The sequence below is a fragment of the Symphalangus syndactylus genome, chromosome 3, assembly GCF_028878055.3.
Source record: "Symphalangus syndactylus isolate Jambi chromosome 3, NHGRI_mSymSyn1-v2.1_pri, whole genome shotgun sequence".
NCBI lineage: Eukaryota > Metazoa > Chordata > Mammalia > Primates > Hylobatidae > Symphalangus > Symphalangus syndactylus.
Window position 1 is genome coordinate 67680531 of NC_072425.2, and position 27861 is coordinate 67708391.

The 27861-nt window shown below is 42.6% G+C and overlaps 1 protein-coding gene across 7 annotated transcripts in view; it reads left to right on the forward strand.

The window, feature by feature from the left end:
• PRUNE2 (prune homolog 2 with BCH domain) overlaps nucleotides 1-27861 on the forward strand; it is a 296547-nt gene that overhangs the window by 178344 nt on the left and 90342 nt on the right. For all 7 annotated transcript variants that reach the window (XM_055272205.2, XM_055272210.2, XM_055272206.2 and 4 more), the window contains exons 7-9: nucleotides 15466-15624; nucleotides 17831-24425; nucleotides 25091-25853. In XM_055272205.2, the coding sequence (XP_055128180.1) occupies nucleotides 15466-15624; nucleotides 17831-24425; nucleotides 25091-25853 (7517 nt within the window). The remainder of the gene's footprint in view (nucleotides 1-15465; nucleotides 15625-17830; nucleotides 24426-25090; nucleotides 25854-27861) is intronic.

Consider the following 27861-nt stretch of genomic DNA (forward strand, 5'->3'; position numbering starts at 1 on the left):
TGTAGTGACAAGAGAGAACCAACACCAAATTGAAATAAATGGAGTAGTTAAAAACTATTTTTATTAAAAACTGAATTAATCAATAATATCTTTGGTGAGGAGGGATATTCTCATTTAAGGATAACACAGGAGTGAAAACATGAGCTCTGAAGTCAGACTAACCTGGGTTTAAGTCCCATTTGTCACACATACGAGCTGTGAACTGGGTGGCATCAGTTACTTAACCTTCCAAAGCCTCCATTTTCTCAATGCAAAACAGAGACAATGTTACCTATCTCACAGGGGCATCTTAAAGTTTAGATGAGGTGATGCAAAGTACTTAACAGAGCACTTAATGCAGAGGCAATACTTAATTATGTCAGGCAATATACTATTGACGTAAATGAAAATTATATTGGCATTTATATGTGTTACATATTCATGTACATATTGTAGTAGTTTTAATTTTCACAAAATATTTTCACAAAAGCGCTCTCTTTTTAGCTATAAAGAATGATAATATGTACTGTCTAACGTTCTTTTCAAAATATGATGTCTAATATAGTTTTAATAGACCCAGTGAATTTTTACTGCTATGATGCTTTGGCTGCCTCATAAAAACAAGTATAATAGAGTGTAAGCTGGGCACGGTGGCTCACACCTGTAATTCTAGCACTTTGGGAGGCTGAGATGGGAGGATCACTTGAGGTCAGGAGTTCAAGACCAGCCTGGCCAACATGGTGAAACACTGTCTCTACTAAAAATACAAAAAAAAAAAAAAAAAAAAAAAATAGCAGGGTGTGGTGGCACATACCTATAATCCCAGCTGCTCGGGAGACTGAGGCGTGAGAATCGTTTGAACCTGGGAGGTGGAGGTTGCAGTGAGCCGAGATCACACCACTGCACTCCAGCCTGGGCAGTGAAGAGAGACTCTGTCTCAAAAATAAAAAAGAACAATAGAGTGTAAATAAATGACATCTGGAAAAAACATGGAAAATATCTTTGCTTACCAATTAAAGAGTGTACGAAAAACAGAATAAATAAAATCTCTTAATTTATGCATGTGGTGTTCTCATAAATCATTTTCCTGTCAAAATTATCAGACTTTATTATTGCTGAATGTTTTAAATATTATAATGGAATTTTGGTTGCATAAATCATAATGCTTTCAAGTTAGAACATTTGTGTACATACCTCAGCATTTTTCTTATATCTCGATTTTAAAAAATAGCCCTCATTCTAGAAATAAATCCATGCAGACTGTAAATGTCAAACTGTACTCTTAAATTTCAGTAACTCAGCAGTCCAGGCTAGGCAGTGCGCTTGCAAGGTAGTTAGGAATTGTCACACTGTGTTTGTAAGACTCACTGTTCCCAAAAATGCAGCCGTACACACTGGTGTTTTAATCTTGGTAATTATTTTTATCTGCAAGCATTTTACCTACAAGTGACACATACTCACTTGATTTTTCCATTTCCTGCAAAAACAAAACAAAACAAAAAAACCAGAAATAACAAATCTGGGAATTGCTTGTCCCTGACATTAGAAAGTAATTTATTCTTAATAAAAGTCTTACTCAATATATTTCATCTGTAATTTGTGAGGAAGACAACACTATAATAGGTATAGTCCAGAATGCTTGACCTATGTGGGAAGTATTAGCACCAGGACTAAAATTCACTGAAGGTCATTTGGCCCTTGGAGGTGAAACGGTGGAAACGATGAAAAAGACTATTCATTGTGATTTAGCTGAAGAAAAAATCACTATACATTTTTTTTTAATGTTTTAAAAGCTGTCGTTTGCCTAGTGACAAACAGAAGCTCATTCACTGAGTCTAACTTGGAATTAAGGATAGAAAATTTGATAATGAGATAAACACTGACTTATCAGTAGGTTTTATATCTTACATCTTTTTTTTTTTTTTTTTTTTTTTTTGAGACGGAGTCTCGCTCTGTTGCCCAGGCTGGAGTGCAGTGGCGCAATCTCGGCTCACTGCAAGCTCTGCCTCCCGGGTTCACACCATTCTCCTGCCTCAGCCTCTCCGAGTAGCTGGGACTACAGGCGCCCACCACCACGCCCGACTAATTTTTTGTATTTTTAGTAGAGACGGGGTTTCACCATGGTCTCGATCTCCTGACCTCGTGATCCACCCGCCTCGGCCTCCCAAACCTTATATCATTTTTAAATGACTTTACTTCATATTTAACTTTGTGCAACTTCCTCCATCATCTCACATCTAAGAATTTTACATGTAAATCACTTAAATGACTTAAAGATGTGTGTGATTATTATTTGAAAGTTCACATATATTATAGAGAACATAAGGCAACAATTGTCATAACCAGTCCCCACAGAATCTTGCAAAAGTACTTTCTATGAATCGGATTAATCCCATAAATCCTGAGAATAACCTAAAAAAAATAAAAAAAAAACAGGAAAGGAAAGAGGCTTAATATTTATTGTCTACTATATGTCAGGCACTTGACCAGTCTTTTATATATGTTTTTAATTCTCACAACAGTCCTATGAGGTGAGGCTTTACAGATGAGGAAACTAAGGCTCATGAAAATGAAGTAACTGACTTGAGTCACCCAGCTAGTGAGTGTCAGAGTGAGGGTTAACCTCATGTTTGGCTGACTCGTAGGTCTTTACTACCTTGGCATGAGCTCCCTGAACTAATGGAGAGACACAATAAAGTTTCAGAATAGCAATTTGGCTAAATTATGCCAACTTTAATATCAGTGAATCTTAATGTCCATTGTATATTAGAATTCAATATGTATTATATGAATACATCTAGAAATGACATTCTACTTTTATGTGGTTATAAAAATTATCTTCCACTTAACACTGTACCATGAGTGTTTTCCTGTGTCATTAAGTATTCTTTGATAGCATAACTTTTAACAGCAGTTTAACAATCCTTTGTGTGACCGTTCTATGATTTACTTAACCATTGCTGTTGGACATTTAGATTGTTTGTAAGTTTTAGTTATTGAAGTAATAATCCAGTTAACAGCTTTGCCCACAAATCTTTGTGTACATATATGATTATTTCTTTAGAATATATTTCTAGGCTGGACATGGTGGCTTATGCCTCTAATCCCAGCACTTTGGGAGGCCAAGGTGGGAGGATCATTTGAGGCCAGAAGTTCAGGACCAGCCTGGGCAACATAGTAAGACCCTGTCTCTACAAAAAATAAAAAAATTAGCTGGGCATGGTGGTGCATGCCTGTATTCCCAGCTACTTGGGAGGCTGAGTGGGAGAACTGCTTGAGCCTAGGAGGTTGAGTCTGCAGTGACTCATGATCGTACCATTGCACTTCAGCCTGGGTGACAGAGTAAGACCCCATCTCTGAAAAAAAAAGAACATATATGTATTTTTTAATCTTTTTTTTTCTTTTAGAGATGAGCTCTCACTATGTTGCTCAGGCTGGTCTCAAACTCCTGAGTTAAGTAATTCTTCTGCCCTGGCCTCCCAAAGTACTAGCATTACAGACGTGAGCCACCATGCTCAGCCTAAAAAAAAGAATACATTTCTAAAAAAAGTTTGATAGTGCCCATTTGGAAATATTTACCAATAATAAGAAAAGAAGAAAATTTGTGTTATTAAAGGATTTCTTTGATTAATGAGTTCAGATTTATTTATTATCCATTTGAATTCCAGTTGTGAATTGTCTTTTATGTTCTGTAACAGTTTTTCCATTGGTATGTATCCTTTTTTCATTGATTTATATTAACACTTATTCTTTTTTTTTCATAGTTTTTTTTTTTAATATACTTTAGGTTTTAGGGTACATGTGCACAATGTGCAGGTTTGTTACATATGTATCCACGTGCCATGTTGATTTCCTGCACCCATTAACTCGTCATTTAGCATTAGGTATATCTCCTAATGCTGTCCCTCCCTCTCCCCCAACCCCACAACAGTCGCCGGAGTGTGATGTTCCCCTTCCTGTGTCCATGAGTTCTCATTGTTCAATTCCCACCTATGAGTGAGAACATGCAGTGTTTCGTTTTTTGTCCTTGTGATAGTTTACTGAGAATGATGTTTTCCAGTTTCACCCATGTCCCTACAAAGGACATGAACTCATCTTTTTTTATGGCTGCATAGTATTCCATGGTGTATATGTGCCACATTTTCTTAATCCAGTCTATCATTGTTGGACATTTGGGTTGGTTCCAACTCTTTGCTATTGTGAATAGTGCCGCAGTAAACATACGTGTGCATGTGTCTTTACAGCAGCATGATTTATAGTCCTTTGGGTTTATACCCAGTAATGGGATGCCTGGGTCAAATGGTATTTCTAGTTCTAGATCCCTGAGGAATCGCCACACTGACTTCCACAATGGTTGAACTAGTTTACAGTCCCACCAACAGTGTAAAAGTGTTCCTATTTCTCCACATCCTCTCCAGCACCTGTTGTTTCCTGCTTTTTTAATGATGGCCATTCTAACTGGTGTGAGATGGTATCTCACTGTGGTTTTGATTTGCATTTCTCTGATGGCCAGTGATGAGGAGCATTTCTTCATGTGTTTTTTGGCTGCATAAATGTCTTCTTTTGAGAAGTGTCTGTTCATGTCCTTTGCCCACTTTTTGATGGGGCTGTTTGTTTTTTTCTTGTAAATTTGTTTGAGTTCATTGTAGATTCTGGATATTAGCCCTTTGTCAGATGAGTAGGTTGCAAAAATTTTCTCCCATTCTGTAGGTTGCCTGTTCACTCTGATGGTAGTTTCTTTTGCTGTGCAGAAGCTCTTTAGTTTAATGAGATCCCATTTGTCAATTTTGGCTTTTGTTGCCATTGCTTTTGGTGTTTTAGACATGAAGTCCTTGCCTATGCCTATGTCCTGAATGGTATTGCCTAGGTTTTCTTGTAGGATTTTAATGGTTTTAGGTCTAACATTTAAGTCTTTAATCCATCTTGAATTAATTTTTGTATAAGGTGTAAGGAAGGGATCCAGTTTCAGCTTTCTACATATGGCTAGCCAGTTTTCCCAGCACCATTTATTAAATAGGGAATCCTTTCCCCATTTCTTGTTTTTGTCAGGTTTGTCAAAGATCAGATAGTTGTAGCTATGCGGCATCATTTCTGAGGGCTCTGTTCTGTTCCATTGATCTATGTCTCTGTTGTGGTACCAGTACCATGCTGTTTTGGTTACTGTAGCCTTGTAGTATAGTTTGAAGTCAGGTAGCGTGATGCCTCCAGCTTTGTTCTTTTGGCTTAGGATTGACTTGGCGATGTGGGCTCTTTTGTGGTTCCATATGAACTTTAAAGTAGTTTTTTCCAATTCTGTGAAGAAAGTCATTGGTAGCTTGATGGGGATGGCATTGAATCTATAAATTACCTTGGGCAGTATGGCCATTTTCACGATATTGATTCTTCCAACCCATGAGCATGGAATGTTCTTCCATTTGTTTGTATCCTCTTTTATTTCATTGAGCAGTGGTTTGTAGTTCTCCTTGAAGAGGTCCTTCACATCCCTTGTAAGTTGGATTCCTAGGTATTTTATTCTCTTTGAAGCAATTGTGAATGGGAGTTCACTCATGATTTGGCTCTCTGTCTGTGATTGGTGTACAAGAATGCTTGTGATTTTTGTACATTGATTTTATATCCTGAGACTTTGCTGAAGTTGCTAATCAGCTTAAGGAGATTTTGGGCTGAGACAATGGGGTTTTCTAGATATACAATCATATCATCTGCAAACAGGGACAATTTGACTTCCTCTTTTCCTAATTGAATACCCTTTATTTCCTTCTCCTGCCTGATTGCTCTGGCCAGAACTTCCAGCACTATGTTGAATAGGAGCGGTGAGAGAGGGCATCCCTGTCTTGTGCCAGTTTTCAGAGGGAATGCTTCCAGTTTTTGCCCACTCAGTACGATATTGGCTGTGGGTTTGTCATAGATAGCTCTTACTATTTTGAGATATGTCCCATCAATACCTAATTTATTGAGAGTTTTTAGCATGAAGGGTTGTTGAATTTTGTCAAAGGCCTTTTCTGCATCTATTGAGATAATCATGTGGTTTTTGTCTTTGGTTCTATTTATATGCTGGATTACATTTATTGATTTGTGTATGTTGAACCAGCCTTGCATCCCAGGGATGAAGCCCACTTGATTATGGTGGATAAGCTTTTTGATGTGCTGCTGGATTCGGTTTGCCAGTATTTTATTGAGGATTTTTGCATCAATGTTCATCAAGGATATTGGTCTGAAATTCTCTTTTTTGGTTATGTCTCTGCCAGGCTTTGGTATCAGGGCGATGCTGACCTCATAAAATGTGTTAGGGAGGATTCCCTCTTTTTCTATCGATTGGAATAGTTTCAGAAGGAATGGTACCAGTTCCTCCTTGTACCTCTGGTAGAATTCGGCTGTGAATCCATCAGGTCCTGGACTCTTTTTGGTTGGTAAGCTATTGATTATTGCCACAATTTCAGAGCCTGTTATTGGTCTATTCAGAGAGTCAACTTCTTCCTGGTTTAGTCTTGGGAGGGTGTATTTGTCGAGGAATTTATCCATTTCTTCTAGATTTTCTAGTTTATTTGCATAGAGGTGTTTGTAGTATTCTCTGATGGTAGAGTGTATTTCTGTGGGATCGGTGGTGATATCCCCTTTTTCATTTTTTATTGCATCTATTTGATTCTTCTCTCTTTTCTTCTTTATTAGTCTTGCTAGTGGTCTATCAATTTTGTTGATCTTTTCAAAAAACCAGCTCCTGGATTCATTAATTTTTTGAAGGGTTTTTTGTGTCTCTATCTCCTTCAGTTCTGCTCTGATTTTAGTTATTTCTAGCCTTCTGCTAGCTTTTGAATGTGTTTGCTCTTGCTTTTCTAGTTCTTTTAATTGTGATGTTAGGGTGTCAATTTTGGATCTTTCCTGCTTTCTCTTGTGGGCATTTAGTGCTATAAATTTCCCTTTACACACTGCTTTGAACGTGTCCCAGAGATTCTGGTATGTTGTGTCTTTGTTCTCGTTGGTTTCAAAGAACATCTTTACTTCTGCCTTCATTTCATTATGTACCCAATAGTCATTCAGGAGCAGGTTGTTCAGTTTCCATGTAGTTGAGCAGTTTTGAGTGAGTTTCTTAATCCTGAGTTCTAGTTTGATTGCACTGTGGTCTGAGAGACAGTTTGTTATAATTTCTGTTGTTTTACATTTGCTGAGGAGAGCTTTACTTCCAACTATGTGGTCAATTTTGGAATAGGTGTGGTGTGGTGCTGAAAAAAATGTATATTCTGTTGATTTGGGGTGGAGAGTTCTGTAGATGTCTATTAGGTCCACTTGGTGCAGAGCTGAGTTCAATTCCTGGATATCATTGTTAACTTTCTGTCTCGTTGATCTGTCTAATGTTGACAGTGGGGTGTTAAAATCTCCCATTATTATTGCGTGGGAGTTTAAGTCCCTTTGTAGGTCACTCAGGACTTGCTTTATGAATCTGGGTGCTCCTGTGTTGGGTACATATATATTTAGGATAGTTAGCTCTTCTTGTTGAATTGATCCCTTTACCATTATGTAATGGCCTTCTTTGTCTCTTTTGATCTTTGTTGGTTTAAAGTCTATTTTATCAGAGACTAGGATTGCAACCCCTGCCTTTTTTTGTTTTCCATTTGCTTGATAGATCTTCCTCCATCCCTTTATTTTGAGTCTATGTGTGTCTCTGCACATGAGATGGGTTTCCTGAATACAGCACACTGATGGGTCCTGACTCCTTATCCAGTTTGCCAGTCTGTGTCTTTTAATTGGAGCATTTAGCCCATTTACATTTAAAGTTAATATTGTTATGTGTGAATCTGATCCTGTCATTATGATGTTAGTTGGTTATTTTGCTCGTTAGTTGATGCAGTTTCTTCCTAGCCTCAATGGTCTTTACAATTTGGCATGTTTTTGCAGTGGCTGGTACCGGTTGTTCCTTTCCATGTTTAGTGCTTCCTTCAGGAGCTCTTTTAGGGCAGGCCTGGTGGTGACAAAATCACTCAGCGTTTGCTTGTCTGTAAAGTATTTTATTTCTCCTTCACTTATGAAGCTTAATTTGGCTGGATATGAAATTCTGGGTTGAAAATTCTTTTCTTTAAGAATGTTGAATATCGGCCCCCCTCTCTTCTGGCTTGTAGAGTTTCTGCCGAGAGATCAGCTGTTAGTCTGATGGGCTTCCCTTTGTGGGTAACCCGACCTTTCTCTCTGGCTGCCCTTAACATTTTTTCCTTCATTTCAACTTTGGTGAATCTGACAATTATGTGTCTTGGAGTTGCTCTTCTCGAGGAGTATCTTTGTGGCGTTCTCTGTATTTCCTGAATCTGAATGTTGGCCTGCCTTGCTAGATTGGGGAAGTTCTCCTGGATAATATCTTGCAGAGTGTTTTCCAACTTGGTTCCATTCTCCCCGTCATTTTCAGGTACACCAATCAGATGTAGGTTTGGTCTTTTCACATAGTCCCAAATTTCTTGGAGGCTTTGTTCATTTCTTTTTATTCTTTTTTCTCTAAACTTCCCTTCTCGCTTCATTTCATTCATTTCATCTTCCATCAGTGATACCCTTTCTTCCAGTTGATCGCATCTGCTACTGAGGCTTCTGCAATCTTCGCGTAGTTCTCGAAACTTGGCTTTCAGCTCCATCAGCTCCTTTAAGCCCTTCTCTCCATTTGTTATTCTAGTTATCCATTCTTCTAATTTTTTTTCAAAGTTTTTAACTTCTTTGCTATTGTTTTGAATTTCCTCCCATAGCTCAGAGTAGTTTGATTGTCTGAAGCCTTCTTCTCTCAACTCGTCAAAGTCATCCTCCATCCAGCTTTGTTCCATTGCTGGTGAGGAACTGCGTTCCTTTGGAGGAGGAGAGGTGCTCTGCTTTTTAGAGTTTCCAGTTTTTCTGCTCTGTTTTTTCCCCATCTTTGTGGTGTTATCTACTTTTGGTCTTTGATGATGGTGATATACAGATGGGTTTTTGGTGTGGATGTCCTTTCTGTTTGTTAGTTTTCCTTCTACCAGACAGGACCCTCAGCTGCAGGTCTGTTGGAGTTTACTAGAGGTCCACTCCAGACCCTGTTTGGCTGGGTGTCAGCAGCGGTGGCTGCAGAACAGCGGATTTTCGTGAGACCACAAATTCAGCTGTCTGATAGTTCCTCTGGAAGTTTTGTCTCAGAGGAGTACCTGGCCGAGTGAGGTGTCAGTCTGTCCCTCCTGGGGGGGTGCCTCCCAGTTAGGCTGCTCAGGGGTGAGGGACCCACTTTAGGAGGCAGTCTGTCCATTCTCAGATCTCCAGCTGCGTGCTGGGAGAACCACTACTCTCTTCAAAGCTGTCAGTCAGACAGGGACATTTAAGTCTGTGGAGGTTCCTGCTGAGTTTTTGTTTGTCTGTGCCCTGCCCCCAGAGGTGGAGCCTACAGAGGCAGGCAGGCCTCCTTGAGCTGTGGTGGGCTCCACCCAGTTTGAGCTTCCTGGCTGCTTTGTTTACCTAAGCAAGCCTGGGCAATGGCAGGCGCCCCTCCCCCAGCCTCGCTGCCACCTTGCAGCTTGATCTCAGACTGCTGTGCTAGCAATCAGCGAGACTCCGTGGGCATAGGACCCTCCGAGCCAGGTGCGGGACACAATCTCCTAGTGTGCCGTTTTCCAGGCCCGTTGGAAAAGCGCAGTATTAGGGTGGGACTGACCCGATATTCCAGGTGCCGTCTGTTTCCCCTTTCTTTGAGTAGGAAAGGGAACTCCCTGACCCCTTGTGCTTCCCGAGCGAGGCAATGCCTCGCCCTGCTTGGGCTCTCGCACAGTGCGCTTCACCGACTGTCCTGCACCCACTGTTTGGCACTCCCTAGTGAGATGAAACCGGTACCTCAAACAGAAATGCAGAAATCACCCGTCTTCTGTGTCGCTCAGGCTGGGAGCTGGAGACCGGAGCTGTTCCTATTCAGCCATCTTGGCTCCACCGATTTATATTAACTCTTATTCTTGAGGACATTAAACCTTTTCCTCCTAGCTAAAAAAAAACTAAATAATAATAATTGCATTGGGAAACTTTCAGTGGGCTTTAAGCAGGAGAGTGTCATTATTCAATTTATATTTTTAAAAGCTGAGTCTTGGGGAAGGGGTGGAAAAAAATAAAATAAAGCTGCCCCTTGATGCTATGTGGAGACTATGTTATTGAGAGACCAGCTGTGATTCTGCTGCTAAAGTTCTGGCAAGAGATGATGGTGGCTGTGGCTAGGACAGCAATGGAGATGGAGAGATATTAGAGACGTGTTTAGACTACAGATATCTTTTAAAGGCAATGTTAATAGGATTTGCTGGTGAATTACGTGAGAGATGAGGAAAAAAGCAATCGAGGATAATTCCTAGATGTTGGATTCGAGTAACTGGGTAGATGGTGGTGCCATTTAATACGACAGACGCAACGGAGGAGGCAGTGGGCCGTATTTTACTTGAGATACTTATTAAACAGCTACATGCAGATCTCATGTGCATGTAGATTCTGTCATCAGTGGCAGACAAATGGCTTTAAAGCCATGTGGCTGGATAAGATCATCAAGGAGAAAGTGGAAAGAGAGAAGAGAAAGGGGACAGGAAACAAAGTTGGGTGTGAATATTTGGAGGCTTAATAAGGAAGAGCAACCAGCAAATGTGACCGAAGGGCAGTCGGTGTATCAGGAGAAAAACAAGGTGTGTGGTGTCAGGAAGGTGAAGGAATTAAGTGTTTCAAAACAGAGGGAGAGTCAATCTCATGGAATACTGTAGAGCATCAAGTAGGGTAAGAAATGGAATGTGATTTTTGGATTTGGCCACCTCGGAGTGCTTGGTACTTTTGAGAAGAGAGTTTCAGTGAAATGATGGAGCCGGATCCCCCACAGCGGGGATTGGGAAGACAATAGAAGGTGAGCATGTGTGAGTGATGTAAGAAGAGGGTTTCTGTCTCTCAAGGAATATCCATTCAAATGTTTACAAGACACTCTTTACATCACTTTTATTTCATACGATGCGCTGAAGCTACCAGCAGACAGCATAAAGACTGCCTTTTTCTGAACAATGAAAAATGTAAAATAGGATATTGTGAGAATGAAAGGTTTCACTGCATCTGCACTTTCAGCCGTGAATGGAGTAATCTGTGGGGCACCATCACTATCACTATCTTGGTTTTGATATTAGTTCAGGTACAGCTGTATTATTTCTGTTTTCCTCCTCTGGGTTATAATGAGCATCAACTTTTTTTAGGGTTCTTGGGACCTACACCTTAGCTTTTTTGACCAGGAAATAACAAGGGCTTTTTCTCCCCACGTTTCCAGGCTTTCATTCCCAAACTAGAAATTACTCAGACAAGAAGACACGTGATCTCTAAAAATGTTTAGTCGTTGACCCTTCGGAATCACGAGTGACAAAGGGCTGTGACAGGGAGCAATTGCCATTCTTCCTAACTGTTGGCATTAGTATGAGATTTTGCCAGCCAATTCCCAGTTGCAGTGATTCATAAAGTAACTTCCTAAATTCTATGTGACAATTATAGGCTGGGGTCACAAATGCAGAAGGTGTGTGTGCCTGGGGTGGGGGTGGTAAATTCAACAGGAAGTGCTTTTATTGTCTAAATCCTTAGTAAATTGAATGGGAGATATATACGTATGCATGTATATAATTTTAATTTAAGCGGGGGGGGAACATTTTGGAGACATTTGAGCAGATTAACAAATAGTATTTGTATACATGTAACTAAAACAGTAATTTATCAGGTAGAAGGCAGATGGGGGGGAATAAAATGCCAACCTGTATCTACAGTTGGGTTGTGTTGATGATGAAGTGCTGTTTATTCAGGGCCAGCCTAGCTTGTCAGCAACATAAGAGCCACCGCAGCACATGACTCCCTGCGTAGCTAGAAGACAATAATAAATTATCCCCTATGCAAACAGCACCGGCATAGAAGCAGAACAAACACACTCTGCCTCCTGGAATCCTGAAGATTCTCACTCATTCCCTCGTTTAATTCTGTTTTAAACATGAAACTCTTGACATTATCCCAAGGCGAGTAAGATGGAATCTGGCTTGGAGAGCTGGCTTGGAGAATCTGTTTTAGGGTTATTGTAAAATGTATTTTGTTTCTCTAACTTGCCTAGGTGATTCAAATAGTTTTTTGATTTATCAGCTCTTCATTTGGTCCTGTGGAATTTGGGGTCACCCAGAGGAAAACTGAGCTAGAGCACTTGAGGGACATGATGAAAATACAGTCTCTGCAGCCATAAAAAAGGATGAGCTCATCATGTCCTTTGCAGGGACATGGATGAAGCTGGAAGCCACCATCCTCAACAAACTAACATAGGAACAGAAAACCAAACACTGCTTATTCTCACTCATAAGTGGGAGTTGAACAATGAGAACACACGGACACAGGGAGGGGAACAGCGCACACTGGGGCCTGTTGGGGGGTGGGGGGGTGAGGGGAGGGAATCTAGATGATGGGTCAATAGGTGCAGCAAACCACCATGGCACACATATACCTATGTAACAAACCTGCACATTCTGCACATGTATCCCAGAACTTAAAATTTTAAAAATAAAATAAAATAAAATTAAATTAAAAATAAACATACCTATATCATTCTGAAAAAAAAAAAGAAAAAGAAAATATAGTCTTGATCCAGTGCCCAACCTGCTAAATGAGAACCTGGAGGAGATTGGCCCAGAAATGCATGCCCTAAGGGGACTTTTATGATGAGGTTGCCGTAGGAACACAGAGCTGGCAGTGTGAGTCAGTACAAGTCCTGTGACAGTGCTGAGAGAGTCCAAAGGACTGGTTTGTAGGAAAATATATCAACTAATAAATCCCTCTCTGGAGTAGTGCTTTTCAGATTTCAACATGCATTCCAATTCCTAGGATTGTTGGAAAATGCAGATCCTGCTTCAATAGGTCTAAGGTTTTGCCTGAGACTCTGTGTTTCCAACAAGATGCTTGGTGTTGCCAGTGCTGCTGGACTTGAGTCCATCGAGGTCCTAGAGCCATCAGTTTAACACCGAAGAATTAAAACAGTTTGGAGATCAGCCAGCATTTTTGAATAGGAAACTTTCCACAAGTGTGGCTTTGAACAGTGTTGATTCTACTGATTCTTAATCTTATGCTCAGATACAGATAAAACCTGCCCCTCTTGTTTTAGTGACCCGGCCAGGAGTGTAGTGAGAATTTTGTTATATGTAAAAATCTCTTAGAAATGTGTGTCTTCTTTCAAGGGTTTATAAATGGATTTGGAGGCCTTTATATACATAATGAAAAATATTTGGAAAGGAAAGCTGTAAGGCTTATTGTGCTGAAGCCTTCAGTTACTGGAAATAAGATGTAGTTAGTTGTAGTCTCTTTTTATTTTTTCAGGGCTATATCTTTTTTTACAATTCATAGTGGCAACAAGTTTAGCACTGAGGTTCTTGATTCACCCTCGATGATTTGAAATAATTTTATCTGTTGAACATGCATTGTATATGAGCTTTGATTATTTTTACAATCTCCTTCTAAATATTTAATGTCTATTTCTATTGTGGATGAATTAATTTTTTAAACATCTACTTAAAGATTGTTATTAGGCCATTTGGAAAATAAATAAAAAGCATGAAAGCTGACAGTACACACTTTGGAACACACGCTTCCAAAAGCATATTTTCCAAATACGTATGACATATTTGATCATAAATGTCATTACAATAGATCCTTGATGTTCATCAGCATGAGAATAGATCCTGAGACCTTTGCGGATTCGTATGTGCAATTCCTTGCAACCAAAAAAGGGAAAGTGGCCCGGTAAGATGCCAGACGAGAGTGGCTGCCTTGGAGTAGACAGCAAAGCCTCCTCGAAACATGGAAGTCAGTGATGGGCGGGGCCTGCCTGCCTACCTAGGGTCTTGTGTGCCCTCTTCAGAGCCTCACAGACCTTGAGATTCAACTCAGCAGCATTACAGAGTACGGGTATGATGGCTATTCGAAGTGGCTGGTAAATAGTCTAAGCCACAAATAGCCAATCCACGAGTTTCAAAGAATGACCACATAGACATTAATGTGGGCATGGGGAAATCTGCAACTCTCTGCACGGCATCATTCACATCTTCACAGTGGCTGTCCTAGGAGATGTGTGTGGCACTTCCACTTTCTGTGGTACACATTTCTGTGTTGTTTTAGTATCTTACCCGTGGCAGGCATAATTGTGATTGCTATTATAATCAGAAAAAATCAACAGAATTCTTTAAATCCCTTGAGTGCACATCATGGTGTTTTTTGTTGAGTGACACAATAGACTGTCAGTTGATGAATTATGTAGTATGATCATATATGTGCTAGGATAGATATATATGTGGACTATGATAGAAGATTATGAATGATGGAGCACAGGTTGATTTTGTGTACCTGTCTCTCCAGTCGTCCAACAAACATTTCTTGAACAACTAGTATATGCCAGGCATTATGTTAGGGGCTAGCATATGTTCTTCACTGTACTTCTTTAAAAGGAAGAGAGACACTCACGCAGACAAAGTGGCTCTCATTGTAGTTAATAAAACTCAAAGACCGGACTGAGTGCGGTCTTACACCTGTAAGCCCAGCACTTTGGGAGGATGAAGTGGGCGGATCAGTTGAGCCCAGGAGTTCGAGACCAGCCTGGGCAAAATGGCAAAACCTCATGCCTACAACAAATACAATAAATTAGCTGGGCATGGTGATACACACCTGTAGTCCCAGCTTTGGGAGGCTGAGGTGGGAGGATTGCTTGAGCCCGGGAGGCGTAGGTTGCAGTGAGCCGAGATAACACCACAGCACTCCAGGCTGGGGGACAGTATGAGACCCTGTCTCAAAAATAAATAAACAAATACATACATGCAGTAAATAAAACTTGAAGCAGCCAGAACACTTTTTGCAAATGATGTGAGCCACACCTGGGTATTCTGAGGTATTGGGATCCCCTTCTGCAATTATTCATTCCTCCACAGCTGCCACATAGAACAAGCAAATCTGACATCACAGCTCTTTTAAAAATCTCCCAGAATTCTACACCGGAATAAAGATCACCCAGTAAACTCAGCTGTGTTCATTCGTAGGAATTTCTCCTTGGAGTTAATAATAATCATTAGAAAAAAAAATACAGGAAGAAATAACTTCTTCCTATTCTTATTGTGATAAATTGTAACAATAGCAGACATTCCTATATAGATCCTATAAGCGATAAGAGGGAAAATAGGATTTGCAAATTAAGTATCTGAATAAATATTTTAGAAAAAAATGTTTAGAATATCTGTTCTTTGTCTAAACTATTCTTAATAATGGCAAAAACTCCTTTCTTACATGGTTTGGGAAAACAAACAAGCAAAGTGTATTTTAAGCCATAGCATGAAAGTTTCCACTCTTTCTCAAAGCAAACTGTATTTCACTTGCCTTAAATAATACATATCTCTCCTAAATACATCATAAGACTGGACAGATTTGTGGAACAACTCCCCACAGCTGGGCAGTTTGACATTAATATCAAATTTCCTGTTGTTGTTTCAGAATTGTCTGTTTCACAGCAATATTATCAGTGACTTGAAAGCATTTACAGACAAGTTTGGTTTTGACGTCCTCATCCTGTTCTCCAGCTATCTGTCAGAGGAGCAGCAGCCGAGACGACAGATTGCTGTGTACTCAGAAAACATGGAGCTGTGCAGTCAGGTGAGCCCCTCCTCTGACCCCAACATGTTTCCCTGTGTCCTAACCTGCTGGCTCTCAGAACACACAGTGCAAGACAGAACAGATTGGTGGCTCATGAGCAATTAGCCCAAGAGGTAGAGTCCTAGAGGTTTGAGTTTTAGGAAATGATGGGGGTACATTTTACATTTGGCCTTTTAAGAAAGCCCCAAAAGCATTTCTCTTCTTGACTGAATCCATAGTGCAAAACATTAGCTCTTTCTCATCCCCAAAAGAGCAAGTCCTCCTTTGGGTGCTATTTTCTTCTAGGACTGCTCCCTGATCATAACTGACAAGGTTTAGCCCCTGTCTTAGGACCTGTTTGGTGCCCAGTGTTTAAGACCTGGTGATCTGATGCTTTAATCAAAGTTAGTTTGTTTCCAGGTACCAGAACTCTGACTAGGTAATCAATTATCCTCCAGGTTGATAGCTGAGTCTTTTAACCCAAGGCCTAGGAAATAAAAAAAAAAAAAAGAATTAGATAAATTAATCAAAATAGGCCATCGGATATACCAAGCCAGGTGTACTTAATAACTAATATGAGAACATACATGATTCATTATAATAGGAGCCACACGGGCCCTGGATGCTTCATCACTTATTTTTCCTCACCAATGGATTCAATGCCTTATGTACCCATGGGTGGCTAGAGGCACAGTCTCTGCCCTTTTCTTTTCTATATCCTCCTTTCTGTCCCCCAAGAGCTCCACTGTAGCTCTCTTGACCCATGCCTGTGGGTACTCTCGGGCTCTCTCAAGTCCGAATGTGAAAGAGCATCTCCTCCTCTGACCTGCGTCACCAGCCTGTGGTTTTTTCAACACTTTCCTCTGCATTTGGTTTCAAAGCTAAATTTCATCTTTGGTCACTGGCTTCCCAGGGACGGGATTTAGGCCTTGGAAGCCTACAGTATGGCGGCTTTCAAATCACGTTTAGCAGTAGACCCCTTTTTCAAACCAATTTGAAAATTGGTTCATTGGAAACAGACAAAATTAGAAGAGCAGATGAAGGAGTTAAAAGCCCTTGAGTTGACCCCAGTCCTCCTCTCTTCTCCCCTTCCACCCTCCCCACCCTAGTAATAGCCAGAGGTGGATCCCTGGAATCTTAAACAACAGAGTCCTGGCTCTGGCCTGGCGAGTCCCTCTTGGCCTGTGTGGTCACACCACTGGCTGAGTCAGCCTTTGCAGCTGGGCTGCCTGGGTGCAGAACTCAGGCTCCAGCACTTGTTAGCTGTGTGTTGCTGGACAAGTTATTTAATCTTCCTGTATCTTCATTTCTTCATGGGTAAAATAGGAATAAAAAGAGTTCCTACCTTTTGGAATTACTGTGGTGATTAAAAGAGATAATGATCAAAAAACCCTTAGAACCATGCCTGGCACATTAAAGCACTCAATAAATGTTAATTATTATTAGTAGTATCTATGTGAGCTCCATGGTGGTAGTGGTGGTGGTTATTATTATTATTAATTTTACCTCTACTAATCCTGTGGGGCCATTTCAAAGGCCCAGCACAACAAAATACTCCTGACATTCCCTAAAAATCAGAAAGCCGCAACCTAGTTCTGGCCTCACACTGACCATCCGTCAGTGTCCCCTTGCCTCCCAGGTTGGCTTTGTCTGTTTTGGGCTCCATGCCTCCGTTACCTGGGGTGAAAGGGACCGAGGGGTCCTGAGTGCTGTTCGGAAAGGTCAGACCCTGGGAGCATCTTTGTCTTTCCTACTCTCTCTTTTGCATTCTGAAGCTGTCAGAGGATCAAGCAGCCCTGGCTGCCCCCTCCCAAACAAGAGCCTGTCTCCTGATATTTTCCCCTTATTCCGACACTTTTCCTATAGTTGTCAGCAACATGCATTATCTCTGGTTTTTTGCAACTTGAATTACATTGCTATTGGAAGATGGTATTATATTACAGTTAGGAAAGAAGTTAGATGGTTTAAACTCCTTTACCCAAAACATTCAGGAGCCATCAAAATCGAGCACCTGGATTTTGAATTAAACAGAGAGACAGTTGCATAGAATTGGAGAAAGGGTTTGTGGTACAGTAATCAGAACTTTCTAAGTTTGAGATCTTCTTTTTCAGACAGATGAACACAGATTAATTTTACATTTAAAAATTAAGCGAGATAAATTGCAAAGTGCAATTGCAAAGTGCAACAGTGCCTGAGTGCTGACACAAATTCCTGTGCCTTCCGACAGATTTGCTGTGAGCTGGAAGAGTGTCAGAACCCTTGCCTAGAACTGGAGCCCTTTGACTGTGGCTGTGATGAGATCCTAGTGTACCAACAAGAGGACCCTTCGGTGACTTGTGATCAAGTGGTTCTCGTTGTCAAGGAAGTCATCAACAGGAGGTGTCCAGAGATGGTCTCCAACAGCCGGACGTCCTCAACAGAAGCCGTGGCAGGCAGTGCCCCCCTCTCCCAGGGGTCTTCTGGGATTATGGAATTGTACGGTTCTGACATAGAGCCACAACCCAGCTCTGTGAATTTCATAGAGAACCCTCCAGATCTCAATGATTCTAACCAGGCTCAGGTGGATGCCAATGTAGACCTTGTTAGCCCAGACAGCGGACTGGCTACCATCAGGAGCAGCCGCTCATCCAAGGAGAGCTCTGTTTTCCTCAGTGACGACAGCCCTGTGGGAGAAGGTGCTGGGCCTCACCACACCCTCCTCCCAGGGCTTGACTCCTACAGCCCCATTCCTGAAGGGGCGGTGGCGGAGGAACACGCATGGTCTGGAGAACACGGTGAACACTTCGACCTCTTCAATTTTGACCCAGCACCCATGGCTTCTGGACAGTCCCAGCAATCTTCTCATTCTGCAGACTACTCCCCAGCAGATGACTTCTTCCCCAACAATGACCTGTCAGAAGGACAGCACCCCGCTGGGCCTGAAGGACTTGATGGCATGGGAACCAACATGTCTAATTATTCATCCAGTTCACTTTTGTCGGGGGCTGGCAAAGATAGCCTTGTGGAATATGATGAGGAGTTCGTCCAGAGACAAGAAAGTCCCAGAGATAACTCTGAAAGAAATTTGAGCCTGACAGATTTTGTGGGAGATGAATCCCCTTCCCCAGAAAGGCTAAAAAATATTGGAAAGAGGATCCCACCAACACCCATGAATAGTTTAGTAGAAAGCTCGCCATCCACTGAAGAACCAGCCTCACTCTATACAGTAGATATGACCCAAAAAGCAACTGACACAGGTCACATGGGGCCACCTCAGACCCATGCACGGTGCAGCAGCTGGTGGGGTGGTTTGGAAATTGACTCCAAAAATATTGCAGATGCGTGGAGTTCCAGTGAACAGGAATCTGTTTTCCAGAGCCCTGAATCATGGAAAGAGCATAAGCCAAGCTCCATTGATAGGAGAGCCTCAGATTCTGTATTTCAACCAAAGAGTCTCGAATTTACAAAGTCAGGTCCCTGGGAGTCTGAACTTGGTCAGCCTCAACTGGGTGGCAATGATATTCAAGACCAAAACGAGGAAAGCTTGCCATTCCAGAACCTGCCCGTGGAGAAGTCACCTTTGCCAAATACATCTTCCCAAGGAACAAACCACCTGATAGAAGACTTTGCTTCTTTGTGGCATTCTGGTGGCTCTCCTACAGCCATGCCTGAGCCCTGGGGAAATCCTACAGATGATGGTGAACCAGCAGCTGTGGCCCCATTCCCAGCCTGGAGTGCATTTGGTAAAGAAGATCATGCTGAAGCTTTAAAAACTACCTGGAATTTGCACCCAACAAGTGGCGAGACACCTTCTGTTAGGGACCCGAATGAGTGGGCCATGGCGAAAAGTGGGTTTGCCTTTTCTTCTTCAGAACTACTGGACAATTCACCCAGTGAGATAAACAATGAAGCAGCTCCAGAAATCTGGGGCAAGAGAAACAATGACTCCAGGGATCACATTTTTGCACCTGGAAATCCCAGTTCTGATCTGGATCACACATGGACTAATTCTAAGCCACCAAAAGAAGATCAGAATGGTTTAGTGGATCCTAAAACTAGGGACAAGGTATATGAAAAGGTAGATTCCTGGAACCTTTTTGAGGAGAATATGAAGAAAGGAGGGTCAGATGTCCTAGTTCCTTGGGAAGATTCCTTCTTATCTTACAAATGTTCTGATTACAGTGCATCCAACCTAGGAGAAGATTCGGTGCCTTCCCCCTTAGATACCAATTATTCCACCTCAGACTCTTACACATCACCAACATTTGCTGGAGACGAAAAGGAAACTGAACACAAGCCATTTGCTAAAGAGGAAGGTTTTGAGTCAAAAGATGGTAACTCCACGGCAGAGGAGACTGACATTCCTCCTCAGTCACTGCAACAGTCATCTCGGAATCGAATCGGTTCAGGTCCTGGGAACCTAGACATGTGGGCTTCACCTCATACAGATAACAGTTCTGAAATAAATGCCACTCACGACCCAGATGAAAATGAACTCAAGACAGAGCACACAGATGGTAAGAATGTCTCCATGGAGGATTACATGGGGGAAAGCAGCCAGTCCAGTTACGACGACCCCAGCATGATGCAACTGTACAATGAAACAAACCGACAACTCACACTTTTGCACAGCAGCACCAACTCCCGGCAGACGGCCCCTGACAGTCTCGACCTGTGGAACAGAGTGATCTTGGAGGATACTCAGTCCACTGCAACGATCTCAGATATGGACAATGATTTGGACTGGGATGACTGTAGTGGGGGTGTAGCAATCCCCAGTGATGGTCAAACAGAAGGATACATGGCTGAAGGTTCCGAGCCGGAAACCCGATTTAGAGTGAGACAGCTGGAACCCTGGGGCTTGGAGTATCAGGAAGCAAATCAGGTAGATTGGGAGCTCCCTGCCTCTGATGAGCATACCAAGGACAGTGTTCCCAGTGAACATCACACACTGAATGAGAAAAGTGGGCAGCTAATTGCAAACAGTATTTGGGATTCTGTCATGAGAGATAAAGACATGTCATCATTCATGTTACCAGGCTCCTCACATATCACAGATTCAGAGCAAAGCGAATTGCCTCCTGAAATCCCCAGCCATTCAGCAAATGTTAACGATACTCACTCCCCAGATGTGCCAGCAGCCTCTGGAACCAGTGAATCAGAGGCACTTGTATCTCATCTTGACAACCAGGACACAGAGAGGGAAACCCTGCAAAGTGATGCAGCATCCTTGGCGACTAGGCTTGAGAATCCAGGGCATTTTACACACCCAGATCCATGGAAAGGTCATGGCGATGGACAAAGTGAAAGTGAGAAGGAAGCCCAGGGAGCCACCGACAGGGAGCACCTTGATGAAGAGGAGGTGATCGCCTCTGGTGTGGAGAATGCCTCAGGGATTTCTGAAAAAGGGCAGAGTGACCAGGAACTGTCTTCTCTGGTTGCATCTGAACATCAGGAAATCTGCGTTAAATCAGGCAAAATTAGCTCTCTTGCTGTCACTTTCAGTCCTCAAACTGAGGAACCAGAGGAAGTTTTAGAGTATGAAGAGAGGTCTTACAATCTAGACTCCCGTGATGTGCAAACAGGGATGTCCGCAGATAACCTGCAGCCAAAAGATACCTACGAAAAGCACCTCATGCGTCAGAGAAATTCAGGTGAAACTGCTGAGACTTCAGATGGGATGCATTTCACAAAATATGTATCTGTACCTGAAAAGGATCTTGAGAAAACTGAAGAATGTAACATTCTAGAGCCAGAGAACGTGGGTGGAGGGCCACCTCACAAAGTTCCCCGAAGTCTTGACTTTGGGGACGTCCTTATAGACAGTGATGTGCATGTCAGCAGCACACGTTCTGAGATAACCAAAAATCTTGACGTTAAGGGGACTGCAAATAGCCTTCCAGGAGCCGGTTCATCTGGAAATTTTGACAGAGATACTATTTCTAGTGAGTATACTCATTCAAGTGCATCAAGTCCTGAGTTAAATGACTCTTCAGTTGCACTGTCCTCCTGGGGCCAACAACCCAGTTCTGGGTATCAGGAAGAAAACCAAGGCAACTGGAGTGAACAGAATCACCAAGAATCTGAACTAATTACCACTGATGGCCAAGTAGAAATAGTTACCAAAATGAAGGATTTAGAGAAAAACAGAATAAATGAGTTTGAAAAGAGCTTTGAGCGCAAAACTCCTACATTTTTAGAGATCTGGAATGACTCAGTTGATGGTGATTCCTTTTCCTCTTTATCCAGTCCTGAAACAGGCAAATATTCTGAACATTCAGGGACACATCAGGAAAGCAATCTAATTGCTAGCTACCAGGAGAAAAATGAACATGACATTTGTGCAACTGTGCAGCCAGAGGATGCCAGGGTCATTTCAACAAGCTCAGGTTCTGACGATGACAGTGTCGGTGGTGAAGAGTCAGTGGAGGAAGAGATCCAGGTGGCCAACTGCCATGTTGCTCACGATGAATCCAGAGCTTGGGATTCATTGAATGAATCTAATAAGTTCTTGGTCACAGCTGATCCTAAGTCTGAAAATATTTACGACTACCTAGACAGCTCAGAGCCAGCAGAGAATGAGAATAAGTCAAACCCATTCTGTGACAATCAACAAAGCAGCCCTGATCCCTGGACTTTTTCACCATTAACGGAGACTGAAATACAGATTACAGCAGTGGAGAAGGAGACGAGATCTTCTCCAGAAACAGGGAAGACAGGAGACGTTGCATGGCAAATATCTCCCAAAGCTGAACCAAAGAACGAAGATAATTCTCAACTGGAAATGCTGGGCATCTCAGCTGATAGCACTGAGTGGTGGAATGCCTCACCCCAGGAAGGGAGACTAATTGAAAGTCCATTTGAAAGGGAGCTGTCTGACTCCAGTGGTGTGTTGGAGATAAATTCTTCAGTATACCAAAACACCAGTCCCTGGGGAGTACCAGTTCAGGGTGATATTGAGCCCATGGAAACACGCTATACTAATCCTTTTAGTGACAACCATCAGTCACCCTTTCTGGAAGGTAATGGGAAGAACTCCCATGAGCAACTCTGGAACATTCAACCAAGACAGCCAGACCCAGATGCTGACAAGTTCAGCCAGCTTGTAACATTAGACCAAATTAAAGAAAAGGACTCAAGAGAGCAAACCTTTGTGTCTGCTGCTGGTGATGAGCTGACTCCTGAAATACCTACCCAAGAGCAGTGTCAGGACACCATGCTGTCAGTCTGCGATCAGCCAGATGCAGCCTTTACTCACGCAGAGGAAAATGGTTGTGTTACATCTAATGTTTCAACTAATGAAGGTCAAGAAACAAATCAGTGGGAACAAGAAAAATCATACCTAGGTGAGATGACAAACTCAAGCATTGCCACAGAAAATTTTCCTGCTGTCAGTTCTCCCACCCAACTGATAATGAAGCCAGGCTCTGAATGGGATGGCTGTACCCCAAGTGAGGACTCCCAAGGTACCTTTGTGCCAGACATTTTACATGGCAACTTTCAAGAGGGTGGGCAGCTGGCCTCTGCCGCACCTGACTTGTGGCTAGATGCTAAGAAGCCCTTCAGTTTGAAAGCAGATGGTGAGAATCCTGATATCCTGACATACTGCGACCATGACAGCAATTCTCAGGCTTCCAACAGCCCTGATATATGTCACGATTCTGAAGGAAAGCAAGAGACTGAGAAGCACCTCAGTGCTTCCATGGGACCTGAAGTGGAATCCAGTGAGCTTTGTCTCACTGAGCCAGAGATAGATGAAGAACCCATTCATGAGCCTGGACAGGAGTTTGTCCCATCCAATGCAGAACTCGATTCTGAAAACGCAGCTCCGCTGCCTCCAATTGGCAATCAAGCAGACATAAAGGTCTCCTCTCAGCCCACCTCTCATAAAGGTTCACCTGAACCTTCTGAAATAAATGGTGACAACAGTACAGGTTTACAAGTATCAGAAAAAGGAGCCAGCCCAGATATGGCACCAATTTTGGAACCAGTTGACAGAAGAATCCCAAGGATTGAAAATGTGGCAACTAGCATTTTTGTAACTCACCAAGAGCCAACTCCAGAAGGTGACGGTTCTTGGATATCAGACAGCTTTTCTCCTGAAAGTCAGCCTGGTGCAAGAGCTTTGTTTGATGGTGATCCACATTTATCCACAGAGAATCCTGCCATGGTTGCTGATGCTTTGCTAGCCTCAGACACTTGTCTGGATATAAGCGAAGCTGCCTTTGACCACAGTTTCAGCGATGCCTCAGGTCTCAACACATCCACGGGAACAATAGATGACATGAGTAAACTGACGTTATCCGAAGGCCATCCCGAAACGCCAGTTGATGGGGACCTAGGGAAGCAAGATATCTGCTCATCTGAAGCCTCGTGGGGTGATTTTGAATACGATGTAATGGGCCAGAATATCGATGAGGATTTACTGAGAGAGCCTGAACACTTCCTGTATAGTGGTGACCCTCCTTTGGAGGAAGATTCTCTGAAGCAGTCGCTGGCACCATACACACCTCCCTTTGATTTGTCTTATCTCACAGAACCTGCCCAGAGTGCTGAAACAATAGAGGAAGCTGGGTCTCCAGAGGATGAGTCTCTGGGATGCAGAGCAGCAGAGATAGTGCTTTCTACACTTCCTGATCGAAGAAGTGAGGGAAACAAGGCTGAGACCAAAAACAGACTTCCTGGATCCCAGCTGGCTGTGCTGCATATTCATGAAGACCCTGAGTCCGTTTATTTGCCGGTAGGAGCAGGCTCCAACATTTTGTCTCCATCAAACATTGACTGGGAAGTAGAAACAGATAATTCTGACTTACCAGCAGGTGGAGACATAGGACCACCAAAAGGTAAGAAACCTCCCATTCTCCCACTTCCAAGAAACTGCTGCGTTGATTAAACTAGTGCATATTTGTAAGACACACTCTTCCTACCAATGAGGGTAGAGAGAAAACTAACTACATTTGCAAGGCATGCCTCACTAAGTCCTGTATCATAACAGCAGTAAAATCTAGTGCATATGTAATACCTATTCCTGATAGTGCATGAGAAAATCGAATGACTCTACAAAATAAAAATATTTTCTAGCTGGGCGCGGTGGCTCACGCCTCTAATCCCAGCACTTTGGGAGGCCAAGGGGTGGGGGGGGATCACCTGATGTCAGGTGTTCAAGACCAGCCTGGCCAGTATGGTGAAACCCCGTCTCTACTAAAAATACAAAAATTAGCTGGGCGTGGGGGCAGGCGCCTGTAGTCCCAGCTACTCAGGAGGCTGAGGCAGAAGAACAGCTTGCAACCAGGAGGTGGAGGTTTCAGTGAGCCGAGATCACACCATTGCACTCTAGCCTGGGTGACAGAGCGGGACTCTGTCTCGAATGAATGAATACATAAATAAATAAAATATATAAAAAATATTAAGTTACCTCTTTTAGATGATCATTTGCAAGGATCACAAATCACAGAATGTGTTCATTAAACCTTGTTCTCCTCTTCTCACTTTCAACTTCCACTTCTAGGTGCCAGCAGGGAAATACCAGAATTGGAAGAAGAAAAAACAATTCCTACCAAAGAGCCTGAGCAGATAAAATCAGAATACAAGGAAGAAAGATGTACAGAGAAGAATGAAGATCGTCATGCACTACACATGGATTACATACTTGTAAACCGTGAAGAAAATTCACACTCAAAGCCAGAGGCCTGTGAAGAAAGAGAAAGCATAGCTGAATTAGAATTGTACGTAGGTTCCAAAGAAACAGGGCTGCAGGGAACTCACTTAGCAAGCTTCCCAGACACGTGTCAGCCAGCCTCCTTAAATGAAAGAAAAGGTCTCTCTGCAGAGAAAATGTCTTCTAAGGGCGATACGAGATCATCTTTTGAAAGCCCTGCACAAGACCAGAGTTGGATGTTCTTGGGCCATAGTGAGGTTGGTGATCCATCACTGGATGCCAGGGACTCAGGGCCTGGGTGGTCTGGCAAGACTGTGGAGCCATTCTCTGAACTCAGCTTGGGTGAGGGTCCCCAGCTGCAGATTCTGGAAGAAATGAAGCCTCTAGAATCTTTAGCACCAGAGCAAGCCTCTGGTCCAGTCAGCCAATCACAGAAGAGTAAGAGCCGAGGCAGGGCTGGCCGGGATGCAGTTACGTTGCAGGCTGTCACCCATGACAATGAATGGGAAATGCTTTCACCACAGCCTGTTCAGAAAAACATGATCCCTGAAACGGAAATGGAGGAGGAGACAGAGTTCCTTGAGCTCGGAACCAGGAAACCAAGACCAAATGGGTAAGCAAAAAGCTAGATTTATTTTTTTTCCTGAAAAGCAATTTATTTAGAAACCTGGGAAATGGTTAGAGGTTATGGAATATGAAGAATACCTGGCTGATAGCAGCTTTGCTTATATTGAATGCAAGGCACACCATCAGCAAAAGCAGCTACTAGATAACTATAACCATAATGATAATTTGTGTCCATTTTCAGCCAAAAAGGCCCTTCAATTTTCATTCAGAGTCTTATACCTACCCTCCAGCTGCCACCCCACCTACTTAAATACCTACATGACTCTTAAACAGGCAGGTGGGAATACAAGGAAGTGACACTAACATTAAATCAGCACCTACTATGTGCAAGGCAGTTTGCATACATTATCTCATTTAATCCTAACATGCCAGTGGGGGGAATGGAAGGGGTGGGGTTGAGTAGGGGGATTCAAGGCTCAGAAAGTTTCTATAATTTGCCTAGAATTAAGTAACCAGAGTGAACACTCTGGGATTCAAAGCTCACCACCTCCAAAGCCTGTACTTTCTCAGTTGACACACCACTTAGCATACAGAGGCATTTTCATATTTTCAAATACAAGGCATTTTCTGGTTTTATGTAAGCACCTAACTTATAGTTAGATAAGAGACAGAGAGACTCCACAGCAGTCTCCAAATCGCAGTGTAACACATTCATTCCCTAATTGGCAGAGAAATTGGCAAACTGTCATCAAATCAGCGATTCATTCATTCATTCACTCATTCATTTATTCATTCATTCACCATGTGGTTTTTGAGAGCTTGCTCTGTGCTGTGGTTCTGGGTAGCCAATGGGCATATATCAGGGAATAGGATGTCATGGCTGCCCTCAAGCTTCCAGTCTCTGCTGAAACTATTTAGCATTCTTCATTTCTCTTTATTTGTGTTTATGAAGCCCACCTGCTTCCAGGGACAAACGAACCAATTGTGAAAAGTAACAAGTAACGGGAAAATCATGTTTCCTCCTTAAAATGTAATAGAGAAAAGATATCGGCCAGGCGCGGTGGCTCACACCTGTAATCCCAACACCTTGGGAGCCCAAGTTGAGTGGATCACTTGAGGTCAGGAGTTTGAAACCACCCTGGCTAACATGGTGAAACCCCGTCTCTACTAAAAATTCAAAACTTAGCCAGGGGTGGTGGCAGCACCTGTAATCCCAGCTACTTGGGAGGCTGAGACAGGAGAATTGCTTGAACCTGGGAGGTGGAGGTTGTAGTGAGCCAAGATCGTGCCACTGCACTCCAGCCTGAGTGACAGAGCCAGACTCCGTCTCAAAAAAAAAAGTGAGAAAAGATATCTTTTTCCTACTCAGCTTGGGAGTATAAAGGACTATACACACCACATACCCATAGAGAGTCAAGGAATCTGCATTCCAGCCTGCGTCTACCATGACTGATTATACATTTTAGGATTAATCCCAGGCTTAGATTTTCTCATCCGTAAAATTAGTGAGTTGGGCTGAAAGATCTCAAGCCTTCCTGCAGTATTAAATTCTGGGAACTTAATTTGTGTGGAAACAGAATGTGTCCAGGGGGAGCTTTGGCATTCACAAATTACATTTCTTGATGAAAGGAACAAGGACAATGGAAAGAATAGCTGGGGTATGTTGAGGATTAGCAAAGTGCAGAAGGGGTTAAAAGCTCTACCATATTCCAGGGCAGCTTCATAAATCCAGACATTGTCAGCTGGCCTAATCCTTCTTTCTTCCTGTCAAGCTATTTTCTTCCAGAGAGACCCCAGATCCGTTATCAGAAAGAGAGTACCAGATGGATCCCAGCAGCCCTGCTGGCATTGTTATAGATTGAGCTCAGAACTCAGGCAGCCATGAATTGGCTGAGCTATTGTTTGGCTTCTTGTCTGCATTTTGCACATGCCCCTGAGATCCAACAGATGACAGTCAGTGTTGAATTGTGCCACCAGCACCTTTTCTTTCAACAAGATTTCTTTGCTCATCCTTTTCTGCTCAGCTTTCGTAGTAATGAAACTTTTCTCTCAAT